This window comes from Oncorhynchus nerka, linkage group LG28, assembly GCF_034236695.1.
Source record: "Oncorhynchus nerka isolate Pitt River linkage group LG28, Oner_Uvic_2.0, whole genome shotgun sequence".
NCBI classification, from domain to species: Eukaryota; Metazoa; Chordata; class Actinopteri; order Salmoniformes; family Salmonidae; genus Oncorhynchus; species Oncorhynchus nerka.
In genome coordinates this window covers 77573986-77590801 of record NC_088423.1, presented here as the reverse complement: position 1 = coordinate 77590801, position 16816 = coordinate 77573986, and the positions used below count along the sequence as shown (strand labels likewise).

Here is a 16816-nt window from a genome sequence, read left to right as displayed (position 1 = left end):
TAGTGAAATGTCATTTAAAAGTACTCTTTCACCACTGTATTTAAGATACATGACTGATACAAACATTCACATGAAACAGAAGCATTATTACTGGACATAAGCCTACAGCACTACAGGCTAATGTCAAACCTGGGGTGTAGCCATTACACCGATTCTGTTGCAAAGCGTTTGGCAACAGCAACCGTTCACTCTAAACGGAAAACGCAAAGGAGTTTATATTGGACAAATCCAGGTAGGTGCTCTGTTTGGTTCTTAAACGGTAAACCGTTTCCGTAATGAATAGACCCCAGAAACCTACATCGCGAACATAAGTGCCTAAACTACATTTTGTCATCCCTCCTGTCATGAATAAAAATACACTTCCGGTGACGTGGCTCCTCTGGAAAAGGGGAAGCCGTGGCAGGAAAGTTAGCTGCGGAATCAGCTGGAGAGTGGAACAGCAGCGCTAGCCTACCTCACTGAGCTGGATGGCAGGGACACACTGGTGGAAGAACTTCAGGAATCACAACAGGGTAAAATATATTAATATCACATTACTTATTAAATTTTTCTTGTAAGTTGACTGCGTGATTTTAGCAATCCAAACTAACTGACTTCAACTTAAGGTTTGAAATGCTAACGTTAGGCTTGGCTAGTTAAGCATGTTAGCTGAGTTTGTTTATAGACAGCCATTTGGGCGTCACGACCAGAACTTTCCAAGTAGCAGAGCGAATTAAATAGCAACTGGTTGCCAAATAAAAAGTAACCTTTATTAAGTAAAAACAAAAGTCACCTAGCTAGCTAAATAAATCCATGCGATGCATATCTAACGTAGCAGATACAGCTGTTGCTACAGTGAGTGAGATGTGTTACATTGTAATTAACGTTAGCTGGCCCACAACTTGTTACAGTTAGTCAAAATGTTAATGTTTGGGCCTTTCCGGAACGTGTGTAACACTCGCTTGTGCTATGTCGTCTCAACTTTTACTGCGCGAGCTGTCTGGCATCACACAACAGCATATCATCAGCATCCCATATCTATCGTTGACGTAAACAGCATTTTACTCGTTCCTGCAAGCCATGTTTGCGAATTCTTCACATGGCCTCCAACTTTTTAGTGTTGTCTTTCTCCCTTATATTTGTGATTTTCGTCGACGGTGAACAGCGCTCTGATGAACACATTCAAAATGGGACGCAGGCGCGGTGACGTGTAGATTGGGTATCGCAGGCCAAGGGGCTCGCGGGCATTATCACACACAACCATGTAAAGTTAATATAATAATACTTTTCTGAATTAAACGTCAACCATAGGTATGTGGTTTAGTTCAAGTCATGATGCTGTGTAATAGGTCCTCTTAGACACGTTTTCTTAGACATTAGCAGACCTAAGCAGTTGCTCATGGAGCACTTTTTCCATCTGTTTTGGAGGAATGACTACCCTACCAAGGGATTTATTTTGTCCTGTCCATTTTTAGTCATCACCCGTTACTGGTCACACACAATATCGCAACCTTAGCCAAAAATGTCTATACAAACTGTTTGGCAGTGAATGTGCATTCAATTTATTTGAGAAAGCATCTATGTTGAGTTAAGAATGCATGTAGGCCTCTCTACGTTATGATTACTTCTCCATCTTGCAACATTGTCCTTGTTGGTTGCAGGTGCTCTCTGGAACGAGGGACGGATGAAATCAAGAGGCGGTAGGCCCAGCTGGGCGTTGGCTGCACTGTTCACTGGTGCTGCCCTGCTGGTCATCTCCTCCAGAGGGGCGTCCAGTGGGAAGATGATGTCCCAGGCAGCCATGGCTCATGCCACAGCCACAGCCGCTGGATCAGGCCCAGGGCTTCCAGATGAGTTCCTAGGCTTCCAGGCCTTAGCTGACTTCTTTGCAAGTGAACGTGCCGATGTCTGGCTCTGCTCTTTGGTTGGGTCTGTTGCTGTAGGCCTCACTGGAATTTTCCCCCTTCTTGTTATTCCTATTGAGGCAGGAGCGGCCCTCGAGACAGCGGGTAAGTTGTGACCTAAACTGATATATAACCTTGCTGTTAGCCAGACTAATGTAGGCCTACTCTTTCTTCTGAAAATGAGCCACACTGGTTATGCCTTGATCACCACCCCTGTAATTAGACATCCTGAGGTAGCCTACAGTGACTGACTTACCATTAAGCAGAACAGGCAAATGCCTCACATCATCAAGGGGCCCTTGTGAGCTGGGCATAATTTTTAATGATAAAATACAGTTCTGCACTGTTTTTTTCTGAAGAGCCATTTAAATGTGGAGCAATGGCACCTCTATTTTTCTCTGAGGAAACTGCTGCTTATGAGCTGAACAATGTGCTTCTGAACTCTGCCTGACCACACCCTTTTACATTTACATTTTAGTCATTTAGCAGACGCTCTTATCCAGAGCGACTTACAAATTGGTGCATTCACCTTATGACATCCAGTGGAGCAGCCACTTTACAATAGTGCATCTAAATCTTTTAAGGGGGGTGAGAATGATTACTCTATCCTATCCTAGGTATTCCTTAAAGAGGTGGGGTTTCAGGTGTCTCCGGAAGGTGGTGATTGACTCCGCTGTCCTGGCGTCGTGAGGGAGTTTGTTCCACCATTGGGGGGCCAGAGCAGCGAACAGTTTTGACTGGGCTGAGCGGGAACTGTACTTCCTCAGTGGTAGGGAGGCGAGCAGGCCAGAGGTGGATGAACGCAGTGCCCTTGTTTGGGTGTAGGGCCTGATCAGAGCCTGGAGGTACTGAGGTGCCGTTCCCCTCACAGCTCCGTAGGCAAGCACCATGGTCTTTTAAACACAGTCTTCAAGTAGAATATATAGAGGCCACAGTCACTACCTCCAAAGCTGCGTTGCTGATTTTTGTTGTTGCCTTGAGTATTTAACCATGTGAGATACCAGTACTATTTATGTGCATAAAGTGTTAAACTGTAACATTTTGGTCAAATGTCAATGATTCCTTTGCACCATTGGGATTATGCTTTTGGCTCACACAAATCCTGCAGTTTGTTTAAAAAAAAAAATGACCAGAGAAAGTAATTCTAAAGGTATCACTGACATAAGCCTTGTTTGATAATGTGTCAATGTGAATGGTACTGAATTGGGTGTGTCCTCATTTCCATGCTGTATTCTTCACTCTCAAAGAAGAGAAACCAGGCCACTATGTATTGCATTTCAACACCTCTCAGAAAACACAATTAACACTGAAGGCCACTGGCTTTGCCTGTCCTGGTCCTTTGTGCTTATTAGTATTGGTAAGGAGAAAGTCGGATCACTAATGCCATATTGTAATACCATAGCAATGGCAGTTGCATCCTCTGAAGCTGTTCATTCAGACGTTTTAAAAAATCGAGCCCATGAATTGAGAAATTACCCAGTAGGCCTATTTCTTTAATTGTCATAGTCATACTTCATGCAAAGATAAAAATGTTTAAATAGACAAACATGTAATGGCTCTTTTAATTTTAAAGCTAGAAATAGAAAATCACTTATTTTGCAGATTTATTTAAATGAAGCCTGTAAATGTTTTAGCTCAAACAGGGAAGAACCAGCATTTTTGTATATCATGGATGATACAGCCTACCTCAACTACACTTTTCATAATTGCCATCTCTTTCTCTCTTGTTACTCTCCGTGTGTTTCCAGCTGGCTGTCGGAAGCTAAAGCAGCTTCTGAGCTTTGCCATTGGTGGTCTCTTGGGTGACGTGTTCCTCCACTTGCTCCCGGAGGCTTGGGCACATTCCCACTCCTGCAGCCCAGGTGAGTCAACCTTCTCTCTCAGGCACCCTCCTGTTCTTTCTATACCCTTTATCCCTCCTGGAGACATCCCTATTCAAATTAACTGTGCTTATTTCCCCCCACCAGTATACCTCTTCTGACCCTTCACACAGACCAGTGGAATGCCTATGTCCTTAGGCTTGCATATCACTTATCTGACATGTCAGCAATATTGTAAAGATAGTCTGTTTGCGAAAACAATTGATTTCGACACTTTTCAGAGAGGGAATGACTGCTAACATTCCCAGTATACTACATTTATTTTTTCTAATAAGTTAACATTGGAAGTGCAGATATTCTCTTCAGTATTAGCGATTTGTCAAATATAGCATTTTACAATGACTCTTCAAAGCAGTTTTAGTGCAAACATATACACTGAACAAAAATATAAAGGCAACACTTTCAAAGATTATACTGAGTTACAGTTCATATATGAAAATCAGTCCACTGAAATAATTTCATTAGGCCCTAATTAAAGGTTAAATAAAATAAACAAATATATGGATTTCACATGCCTGGGAATACAGATATGCAGTTATTGGTCACAGCTACCTTAAAAAAAAAAAAGTTGCGGGAATGAGTCAGAAAACCAGTTAGTATCTGGTGTGCCCACCATTTGCCTCATACAGATCGACACATCTCCTTCACATAGAGTTGATCAGGCTGTTGCTTGTGGCCTATGGAATGTTGTCACACTGCTCTTCAATGTCTGTGCGAAGTTACTGGATATTGGCCGGAACTGAAACACTGTCGTACACGTCGATCCAGAGCATCCCTAACATGCTCAAAGAGTGACATGTCTGGGGAGTATGCAGGCCATTGAATAACAGGGACGTTTTCAGCTTCCAGGAACCGTTTACAGATCCTTGCAACATGGGGCCGTGCATTATCATGCCGAAACGTGAGGTGATGACAGCTGATGAATGGCACGATAATGGGCCTCAGGATCTCTTCACAGCATCTCTGTGCATTTAAATGGCCATTGATTAAAATGCAGTTGTGTTAGTCCGTAGTTTATCCCTGCCCTGCCCATACCAAAACCCAATGCTACCATGGGGCACTGAAGGTGAGTATTTGCCCATTGAAGTTGGTTATGACGCCGAACTGCACTCGGGTCAAGACCTTTGTGAGGACGACGAGCATGCAGATGAGCTTCCCTGAGACGGTTTCTGTAGAAATTCTACAGTTGTGCAAAACCACAGTTTAGTCCGTTGGCTGGTCTCAGACGATCCCGCAGGTGAAGAGGCCGGGTGTGAGGGTCCAGGGCTGGCGTGGTTACACGTGGTCTGCAGTTGTGAGATTGGTTGGACATACTGCCTAATTCTCAAAAACGTTGTGGGTGGCTTATGGTAGAGATTAGCATTCAAATCTCTGGCAACAGTTCTGCTGGACTTTCCTGCAGTCAGCATGCCAATTGCGCGCTCCCTCAACTAGAGACATCTGTGGCATTGTTATGACAAAACTGCAGATTTTTAGTGGCCTTTTGTCCCCAGCTCAAGGTGCACCAGTGTAAGGATCATGCTGTTTAATCAGCTTTTTGAGATGCCACACCTATCAGATGGATGGATTATTTTGGCAAAGGAGAAATGCTCACTAACAGGGATGTAAACTAATTTGTGCACAACATTAGAGAAATACCATTTTTGTGCATATGGAACATTTCTGTGTTATTTTATTTCAGCTCATAAAACATGTGACCAACACTACGTGTTGTGTTATATTTTTGTTCAGTGTCTTTTTTGTTGATTTTAATTTAGGATTACCAGGGATGCGTTCAGAAGGACGCAACATTTTGGAACATTCACATAGCATATATTTCTATGTATACACACATGCTTCTCAAGTATTGCAGTGTTTCCAAACTCCAGTACCCAGTCCTCCAGTATTTAAAAAAAAAAAAAAAAGAAAAGCACACCTGATTTAACTGAACTAATCATCAAACGCTCAATGAGATAAATAAGGTGTGTTTGCATTGGGTACTGGCATTGGGAAACACTATGCTCTATTCATGTCATTTCTATCTGCAATGTTTGACAACTGGATGTGGCCCAGGATTAAGTTTCCCAGGCCTGAGGTCCTCTGGTTGTCATGTATAAATACACTTTAAAATGCTTTGCTGACTTCTATGAAGTCCTCGGTGGTGATGAGCAACCCTAAGCCATGCCTGCATTCCACTGATCCATGTGAAAGGGGGTCTCCATACAATCCTAGAGAAAGTTTTCCAATTAGTTTGTCATCCCTGTTAAAATGGAGCATATCTCACACTGTATGTCTCTTCCATCCTCCCTGTGTTCAGACGAGAGCCAGCTCCACTACAGGACCCAGGGCCTGTGGGTTATCATGGGCATGCTGTCTTTCCTTCTCCTGGAGAAGATGTTCCCAGATGAGAACAGTCAGGAGGACTCCATTGGTAACAGCCAGCATGTCCCTGTGAGTAGTTCAATGCTGTTTTATTGTCCATGTCTACATGAAAAGTGCAACAGTCGAGTCAATGCACCGGATACAACTCTTTAATAGCCCCAAATTATTTAAAGAAATAGTGGGCAGGTCTTTCCAAAGAAGGTTAAGGTCATGCATCTAATTACACACCTCATCTCATATGCTGGAACCCTCACATATTTATTTAGTTGTGTCCAGTGCACCAGTGCTCTTTAATCCCTTCACTGGTACCACAGTGACACTGCTCTTCCACGCGGTGGGGTGGCTAGTGGATCAGTTGGCTCTATCTAGGGCTTTCTGTTTGATCTGAGCTGGTCTTCAGTGGATAACTCTGACCTAAACTTAAACAAGGCACATTAGATCATCTTGTTTGATAATGTTGTAGCTGAAGAAACCACAATCAGTTTTTATTCCACTCTTCAGTGATGAATCATTAGCGTTTTGACTTCAACAATCAACTTCTGAATTTAAGCCGCTTTAAGGTAGTGATTAAACAGTGCTGTGATGACACATTATGTCCTGAATGGGAATCTCCCAGAATTGTCTTATTTATAACTTTATAAGAGGAGTTGGAGTCCAAATGGAAAATAAGAAATCTGAGTCAAACTAATCCAATTTTCTACAGATTTGAATGTGAATATTGTAAAATAGCCATTTTCCCACCAGAAGGTTTGTTTCTATCAAATGGGTGTGTTGTGGATAAAAGGCTGTGATGCAGTGTACATAGAAACCACTTGGTGCTAAAGTTAGTCATGTACCGACTAAAAAACATAAGGTCAATGTGTTTCCATTGCATTTTCTATCGATTTGGTTTTTCACACAAACTCTTGCGATAAATGGCAAACGTTCCCAATCAAGTTTTGGCATATTCTCTATAGACAACAGCTTGCTGATAAAGTGGACAGGTTAGGTTATAGGATTGGATTGGATGGATAAGATTATTTTTATTTCTTAATTGGCAGCTAAGCACAAATCATGTCACTAGCATACATAATAAGATCCTCAATATTTATTGGAAAGGAGCATCAAGCTCATAACTGTGCACCACCCTGTGAAGTTCATCATAACTTCTTTCATCTGAAGCCTAATAAACTGGGCAAGCTTTTTCAAGTTAGGACCACACATCATAGCATCGACTTGACTTCAAATTTACCTCGACATGATGGTAATACTATCAAATTGCGCAATAAATAGTTTCCACCAATTTGTCGCATAATTAATTTTACAGACACAAAGATCCCACCATGTCGAACAAGCAAATTGTCTGTTGACAATTATGAAATTGTACCGACACTTTTTCCATCCCAGCTGTCCCAGCTTCTTTTTTTTTCATTCTAACTTTAATCTGGATTGAAACATGGTTACTGATGCAACCTTATCGATCCCCTACCTCCACAAGCAGGGACCCATTGTGTCATAGCCCTGAGTCGATCTGCTAGACACGCTTGGGATCAAAGCTGTATTCTCTCTCCCCTCCATTTCTCTAATACCAGTGAGACCCTTTTTCATATGGGATTTGGAGTGGGTATTAGTGCAGAGTATTAGCTTCGGGATTCTTTTGATGTTTTGGGGTATGGAGTGATTTTTGGTGGTGCATTGAGTTGAGATGTTCTCTGCTCTGTAGAAATGGGAGAGCTTCTTGTGGCATATGTAAAACAGAGGTACACAACTGCAGGATTTTGAAGGCCTTAATGTCTGTAGGGTTCCTTTTTTATCCATCTTATTTCACTGATATAGTCAGCTCTAACGTGCTGATGAAAAAGGGTGAAAACCAGCACTTTAAATCATACTGCATTTGTGATCCCATATGCTAAAATGTTCTGTTATTCAAAAGATAATCCTTAATTTAATTGCAGGTATTTGTTTCTTATCCTTGTGCCCCATACATCTCGCAAAAGTTGTGTTTACCACTTTCCTCTCCTTCTCTTTTGCTCAGGAGGAGGAAGATTGGCATCCATGTCTGGTCTCATTCATTGTAGCTATTTATAGAGATTGGGAGGAAGCAGCTGCTACATCTACTTCAGAGAGGCCAGAGGAGTGTGTTCAGGGGTGGATAGTGAGATTCGGGGTAGATTAGTGCTCATTCCACAAATGGAGTCTTATCAAGCATGTTTCGATGTTGGTATCAAGATGCCGTTACTATTCAATTCAGAGACATAGGTCATGAATCACGATCTCACTTGGTGTCAAACTCCCACTCTCCAATGAATTACCCAGCCCACTCACACATTCGGGGACAGATTTATATTTGAGAAGATATTTAACATTTCCCAGCCACATTTAGAATACAGCAGGCTATTTGCCTCATTTAATTTGACTATTAAATGCCGCTGTCCTGTAAATGGCTCTAAACGAGGAAGGGACCAGGAAGTCAGCCCTGCTCTGGAAAGGAGAATGGCCTGGGGTAGAATGAATTTGTTTTTTGTTAAAAGCACGCAAATTCAGTGGAAGATGTGATGACTGCGACAGGAATTTTGGGCTGTAATGTGCAGTCCGTGGTTGGAGGAGAGAAGCTATGGTTGACATAGAAGAAACACAGTACTGTAGGTTGATTCAATGGAATGTATAGGTGTAGTGTACTATGTAAACCTTTGCATGCTTTAGAATTTCCTGTTGATTGGGCTAATACCGGTTTGTTTTTTTGTCACCCCTTCTCCTCAGACCTCCCATAGCTCAGACTCCAGTAGTGAGGCGTTGTCCCACATCAATGGGCACCATTCTGATACGTGGAGCTCGCCCTGCAAGACAAAAAGCAGCTTGCAGCAAGTGCCAAAGAAAATAAAGGTACGTTGGATCAAATGGGTAAAGTTTGCCTGACGGGATATTGTTCATTTTAACAAGCCATATGTAAATGACAAAAGGGAGAACAATCTGGAAATGTCCATTTGCTTAAGAGCCACTAAAATGAAATCCTTTGTACTAAGTAACCCCTTTTGCTTTGTGTATATGACTTCAGTGTGAGTCAGCTGTGGGATCCTGTATAGACTTGGTTCTGTGTCTCTATCTGGCAGACAAGCGGGTACCTGAACCTGCTGGCTAACTGCATTGACAACTTCACCCATGGCCTGGCTGTGGCAGGGAGCTTCCTGGTCAGCAGGAAGGTGAGTTAGTCTGCAGCACAAATATCTGCAATGAAGTCTGTCCAGGTGCTATATACTAAATAGTCCCCATGTGTGGGTTTTTAATAAATGCTAATTAAACCTAATAGCAATTACTAATTTCATTGCAAGCATTTCAACAAAATGCACCGTGGTCATGAACAATGCATACAATACTTCAACTTAGAGCAGACTTATTACAGACTACAGTATGTTATGAAAGGTGGTTGTTTTGGCATTTGAGGCTCGTGCCCATGATTGGCAGAGGACCCAACCCCCTTGGCAGACTTGTAGATAGCTGTATCAGCGCTCACTTAGCCATAACATTCACCATTCTCAGCTCCGTCCACTATGAGCATGATATTGCACCCCTGCTTAAGAGACTAGTTTCAACAACACAATTCTATGATTTTGATACAAAGTACGGTATTGTCATTATTACAGAACATTGAGTCAGGACATTGAATTCTACCTCGCTATTTTCTGAAGTATGATAATGATTACATTACCCACGGTTGTGGGTGAGAAAGTCCAGCTGGAGAGGCATAAGGCTAACAGCATGAGCCAAAGGGAGAGTTTGCCAGAGAGGAAGTAAACTAGCTAGATGTCTCTACATCGCTCACACACATGGGCATCCCACTTATTTTGGTTTCCATCTGCACTCATATTTCTATATGCAGGCATGATGGTGTTTATCAAAGTAGAAGCCCAGTTGGATGCATGAAACAAACATTGTCATGTATACACACTAATGTAGTACAAGAGTCGTTATCAGAGTTTGAGTAGTATAGGATGGGAAACATGTCTTGTACGTATATATTTAGCAGAGCCTGATCAGAGACATGTTCTATGTGTTTCCTGACAGGTTGGGTGTCTCACCACTTTTGCCATCCTGCTCCATGAAATTCCCCATGAAGTAAGTTCAAACTTACTATTTTTAGGGGATGTGACCTATTTTTTTGTAACATACTTCATGCAATGAAAGCTAATTATGACTGTTTTTTGAGTCATGAATTGATTCAGTTCTAGTTGATATCCCCATCTTTTTTTTTTCTTACATAAATGGGCTCTGACGCATTGCTTATATGTGAATCTGTGACACATTGCTTATATGTGAATCTGTGACACATTGCTTACATGATGTTTGCTCATCTCTAGGTGGGTGACTTTGCCATCCTGCTGCGTGCAGGGTTTGACCGCTGGAGTGCCGCCCGCATGCAGCTATCCACAGCCCTGGGAGGGGTGCTGGGGGCCTGTTTCGCCCTGTGTGCCCAGTCTCCCAGAGGGACAGGTGAGCCACCTAGCATCCTCCATTTACAAAACAGCAGCAGGGCACTGAAACTACAGCTCCACACCAGGTGCTTGACTTGGACTGAAATAAGGAACAGTATTTATTTTGGGTGCCAGTACTGTTTATATTTAGGTGCAAGAGATCCACAATACTTTTGATTGAATATTCTATAAGCGGTGCAGGAGCTAAAGCAGTAGACCATTAAGTGCTGGTATTCTGCTCCGGTGAGCTCCTGCCCATGTCGAACTGTCCACACCCTTGGTATAGGCTAACAAGGAACCATAGTCTTCAGTGCTTAGGCAGCCAAGCAGCATGGAAAGCTTTGTTTAACTATTAAGCCAAACCTTTCATTCCACTTTATCCTGTGTAGAAAATGCAACAGCATGGATCTTACCATTCTCCTCGGGAGGCTTCCTGTACATAGCCCTGGTCAACGTGGTGCCTGACCTCCTGGAGGAGACCAGCCTCGGGTATGTACACTGGTCAGTCTGGACTGGCACTGACCACAATGCAAATACCCACTAAGAGACTAAATATGCAGCGGGGGGAAAAGTGTTAAGTCTCCACCAAACCACAATAAGCACAGCTATTTTTCAGCAAAATATAGCCTTCACAAAAACCAGAAATAAAGATAATTCAAGGTTAGTGATTAATTTTATCTTCATCAGATGGCACTCATAGGACTTCATGTTACACAATACATGCACGTTTTGTTTGATAAAGTTAATATGTAAAACAAATCTGAGTTTACATTGGCATGTTAGATTCACTAGTTCCAAAAACATCAAGTGATTTTGCATAGCCACATCATTCAACAGAAATACTCATTATAAATGTCGATGATAATATAGTTATACACATGGAATTATAGATATACCTCTCCTTAATGCAACCGCTGTGTCAGATTTTTAAAAAACTTTATGGAAAAAGAAATGCATGCAATCTGAGACGGCGCTCAATTTAAAAACACCACAGCCGCAAAGATGGCGTCAAAATAAACAAGAAATTACATGATAAATATTCCCTTACCTTTTATCTACATCAGAAAGCACTCCAGGAATCCCAGGTCCACAATAAACTTTTTTTGTTCGAAAATGTCCGTTATTTATGTCCAAATACCTTCTTTTGTTAGAGCGTTTGGTATACATATCCAAACGCTAAATCTGGTCAGCGTTATATCGGACAAAAACTTCAAAAAGTGATATTACCGGTCGAAGAAACATTTCAAACTAAGTACAGAATCAATCATTAGGATGTTTTTAACATATAGCTTCAATAAAGTTCCAACCAGAGTATTCTTGTCTTCATGAGCAATGGAAAGCAAGTGACTACCATGAGGAAAAAGTTGGATCACAAAATGGCTGCTTGATGGACAGCTGATATATTCTGCTCTCATTCACTCCCACAACAACATAGAAGCCTCATTATAATTTCTATTGATGGTTGACATCTAGTGGAACCCCTAGGCAGTGCAACATCATTCATATCTCAATGGGATTTCATTGGGGACTCTGAATACATATAAGCTCAGATTTCTGACTTCCTGTTTTGATTTCAACTCAGGATTTTGCCTGCCAATATGAGTTCTGTTATACTCGCAGACATCATTCAAACCGTTTTAGAAACTTCAGTGTTTTCTATCCGATACTAATAATAGTATGCAAAAATTAGCAACTATGACTGAGGAGCAGGCTGTTTGATATGGGAACCTTTTCATCCAAGCTACTCAATACTGCCCCTGCAGCCATAAAAAGTTAAGCTAATATGAAAATGAATGGGCAGGCACTGAAGCAAAAACAAGTTTCTTATTTTTTTCCAGACACTCCCTGTTGCAGATCCTGCTCCTGTGCTGTGGCATTGCCGTCATGGCCGTCTTGTCTGCCGTAGTGGATTGAGCTCAAAAGACAAGCCTGCTTTACCAAAATATAATTGAAAACATCACCGCAACATTCACTGGACTGGGACGCAATCCCCCTTTCTATAAAGTTAAGTCCTCAGATTGCATTCAGTCGCCCTTTTTATTATATTGAACTTTTTTTTTATACTCCACCTAGTGCCAAAACATCCTATCAACATGGACGCGATCTGACAATCAGAACAGCACCTTGAATCATGATACCTGCTTTTTCTATCAGGACTCTAGACCAACTGTGTCCACCTTGTCTGCTGATCTCTGACTACTGTCTGTGTGGACACTAACGTGCCAAACCCAGACAGAGACGGACATTTTGAAATGGCAAGAGAGCTAAAGAAAGCTTATTGAAGTGACTGGACTATCTGAGAGCATCAGACCATAATGGGCAGACACTCAGTCTCATCCTGTTTTATTGCACACATGCACATACTCAAACAGGTCTTATCAGACACATATGAGCAGCTCATGCATACTGTACAAACTTAATCTCACATGGCTTTACCATACTAAAATGCGTACACATTTCCTTACATTCTTCAAATTGTATGCTCATGTGCTGCTTTCTATTTGTCTCTTTCAGGCTAATTTATATTTATTGTGTCTTATTGGTTTCTGTATCTGCTTGTACTGCCTAGTATTTATTGAATTATTTCAGAAAGTAACATGGTGCAATGTTTTTGTCATTCTGTTGTGACTTCCATCACGTACCATTGCGTTTTCTGTAGGGTTAATCTGTTACATGCTCTTTTTGCTTGAATATACATCCATGTATTTTTCAATTGCATACAAGGCTAATTTGTTAAGAGACACTCAGACAGATATATTTGAAACTCCTTAATTATGAGAGCTTAATTTCAGGAAAATATGATTTAGAAATGTTATAATAATATTATGCAAAATATTTTTGTGTGGTCTTGATTTTACTATATAGTGCTTTCAGAAAGTATTCACACCCCTTGACTTTTTCCATGTTTTTTACAAAGTGGGATTGAAAACATATATATATATATTTTTTTTAAGCAGCAATCTACAATACTCACGTCAAAGTTTTAAAGAAATAATTTTAAAAATATTGGAAAATAAATCACTGTCTTGATTAGTTAAGTATCCAACCCAGTCTGTTAAACACCTTTGGCAGCGATTACAGCTGCTTTTCTGGGTAAGTCTTAAGAGCTTTGCACACCTGGGTTGTACTATAGTTGCCCATTTTATAAAAAATAAAAAAACGTGGTTGTTGTTCATTGCTAGACAACCATTTTCAATTCTTGCCATAGATTTTCAGTTAGATTTAAGTCAAATGAAACTAGGCCACTTGGGAGCATTCAATGACATCTTGGTAAGCAACTTGTGGCCTTGTGTTTAAGGTAATTGTCCTGCTGGAAGGTGAATTTCTCTCCCAGTGTTGGGAAGCTGACGGAACCAAGTTTTCTTCTAGGATTTTGTCTGTGCTTAGCTCTATTTAGTTTATTTTTAACCTAAACAACGTATTCCTTGCTGATGACAAGAGAATATGAAGTGCTACACTGTTGTGTTGGACCCAAACATAATGCTTTTATTCAGGACAAAAAGTTCATTTCTTTTCCACATTATTTTCAGTATTACTTTAGTGCCTTGTCTCAAACAGGATGCATGTTTTTAAATATTTGTCGTCTTTTCAGTCTGTTGTCAGTATTGTGGAGTAACTAAAGTACAATGTTGTTCCATCCTCCATTAAACTCTATTTTAAAATCGCTAATAGCCCCATGGTGAAATCCCTGAGCGGTTTCCTTCCTCTCTTGCAACTGAATTGGGAATGGCGCCTGAATCTTTGTCGTGACTGGGTATAATGATACACCATCCAAAGTGTTAACTGCATCATGCTCAAAGGGATATGTAATGTCTGCCCCCCCCCACCCTATTATTGCGCAGAGTCCGTGCAATTTATTTGACTTGTTAAGCACATGTTTACTCCTGAACTTATTTAGGCTTGCCATAAAAGCGTTGAATACTTAATGAGTCAAGACATTTCAGCTTTTCATTTGTAAATATGTTTTTATTCCACTTTCACATTATGGGGTATTGTGTGTGTGTACATCAGTGACCCAAAACCTCAACTTAATAAATGTTTAATTTAGAATGTAACAAAATGTGGAAAAAGTCAGTGTGAATACTTTCTAATTGCACTGTATTCACTCTTGGTAGTTGCATGCGCACAAGTTACACTAAGTGAAAGCTATGGAGATTATGCATCAATATGTTATGCAATCAAAACAATAAAATTCCACACTAAACAAATGTTTTCTGTAAGCACATGTTCTGCAGCAAAGAGTCCGGGCTTAAAATGTAATTGGAGCCAGAGGGTGGTATTGATTGTTCACTCTTGACAAGAGCCCGTTGCCATAACGACTCCCTTGCAGATTACCTTCCTTAGTCCTGTGAGAAGCCTACTGTCTGTGGGAGCCTTCCTGTGAGATAAGATACTGAAGCTCTGTTTATACCTGGTTCTAACTCGCACCATTTATCCTGATGTTGTCCACATTCTGATTGTGCCCATACCTTTGGACAGGTGGAGATGATTAAAAGACGCACTGTGATCTGGTTGTAATCAGATCTTCCTGACCACCTCCTGAGGTAGTCAGGCACGCATTGGGAGAATCTCAATTGAATACTCCGCACGCTTTCGCCTTGCCTTCGTAAACCCATTGGATGAGAAAGCCAGAGGTCCCTCCCTGACATCCTCCAATGGAAGAGGGGGCGAGTAGAGAAGATGCAATTGAGATTCTCCCATAGTCACCAGAGACCTTGGATTCGCGCCCAGGCTCTGTCGTAACCGGCCACGAACGGGAGGTCTGTGGGGCGACGCACAATTGGCCTAGCATCGTCCTGGTTGAGGGAGGGCTTGGCCGGTAGGGATATCCTTGTCTCATCGCGCACCAGCGACTCCTGTGGCGGGCCGGGCGCAGTGCGCGTTAACCAAGGTTGCCAGGTGCACGGTGTTTCCTCCGACACATTGGTGCGGCTGGCTTCCGGGTTGGATGCGCGCTGTGTTAAGAAGCAGTGCGGCTTGGTTGGGTTGTGTATCGGAGGGCGCATGACTTTCAACCTTCGTCTCTCCCGAGCCCGTACGGGAGTTGTAGCGATGAGACAAGATAGTAGCTACTAAAACAATTGGATACCATGAAATTGGGGAGAAAAAGGGGTGAAATTCAAAAAACAAAAAAAAGTTATTCTCCCATAGTGTCTGGATATCTTACAAGTGTAGATGGATCTGGACTGTGAAATCATTTATAAATCATCAGTATCAGACCTTCTAAAATCATTGACTTATGACATGTATTTGTGTCTTAAAATAAACACTATTTTGAAAGAAAGTCAAATAATTTACATACAGGGCGGGACCAAGAAATGTAGTCATAATGTGGACACATTGGACAGCTATGAGAGACATTTTAATTTCATATGTAGAATGTGGACTTGACCAGGACAAAATACACATGTTAGTGCCAGGTATAAATGAGACATGAATGACAACCTATACCGCAAAGCGAGAAAATCCATAAACTTAACACCGCTGACCTCGAGCATAAATCGCCTCTGACTGTCTATCGGAACATTGCACAACATATCTAACAGGAGATAGATAGGTCTTGATCCCATTAGGTCCTAGGAAAGACAAGTCCAGTTCAAGATCAGCGGACCTCCAAACTCAAATCTGGCACACTTTGAAAAATTATACACAAGCCTTGTCCGATGTAAATGTTTGATACCTTGTTGTATTTAAAGGGATCATGTATTGCACATGGTATACGCAGAGAAAACAAATGCATGTAAGTCTTTCAAGGACATCTATTGTTGCACTATTGAACAATGTGCCGATATTCATTGCTATCTTTACCTCCCTTTACCTCAGATGAACAATTGAGACCCATATGCACAATTTTGAATAGGAATATGTCCCCAAAACTTCATTGGTAACATTTTACACTGTTGCTCTTATACTTGTGTAATGACAATGTAATTACTCTATTAACAATGTAATTATTCAAGAAATAACATTTAATATGTACACCTTATTGCTTTGTATTGTAAATTAAAACCTATTCCTAAGTACTGATTGAATGTCTCTCCGAAGTTGTGTAAAACTTTTCTTTGATATACGTTAGCAGTGTTTTTGGATCAGCTGAGCCTGAGTGAAGGAGGAATATAGTTTTATTCGTTTTAAATATTGATGTTATCATATAGCCCAAGGGTCTCCAACCTTCCTGGAGAGCTACCCTGCTGTTGGTTTTTACTCCAATCCCAGTTGCAACTAACCTGGTTCAGTTTATCAA

The 16816-nt window shown here is 41.2% G+C and overlaps 1 protein-coding gene across 1 annotated transcript; it reads left to right on the top strand.

Moving 5' to 3' along the window:
* Positions 1 to 339: 339 nt before the first annotated feature.
* LOC115113701 (zinc transporter ZIP13-like) lies at positions 340 to 16599 on the top strand. Its single transcript, XM_029641639.2, has 10 exons — positions 340 to 512; positions 1641 to 1988; positions 3632 to 3745; positions 6060 to 6193; positions 8864 to 8986; positions 9214 to 9303; positions 10166 to 10216; positions 10459 to 10591; positions 10962 to 11061; positions 12411 to 16599. Exons 2-10 carry the CDS (start codon positions 1664 to 1666, stop codon positions 12484 to 12486), a joined length of 1146 nt encoding a protein of 381 aa, XP_029497499.1. The 5' UTR covers positions 340 to 512; positions 1641 to 1663; the 3' UTR covers positions 12487 to 16599.
* Positions 16600 to 16816: the final 217 nt, after the last annotated feature.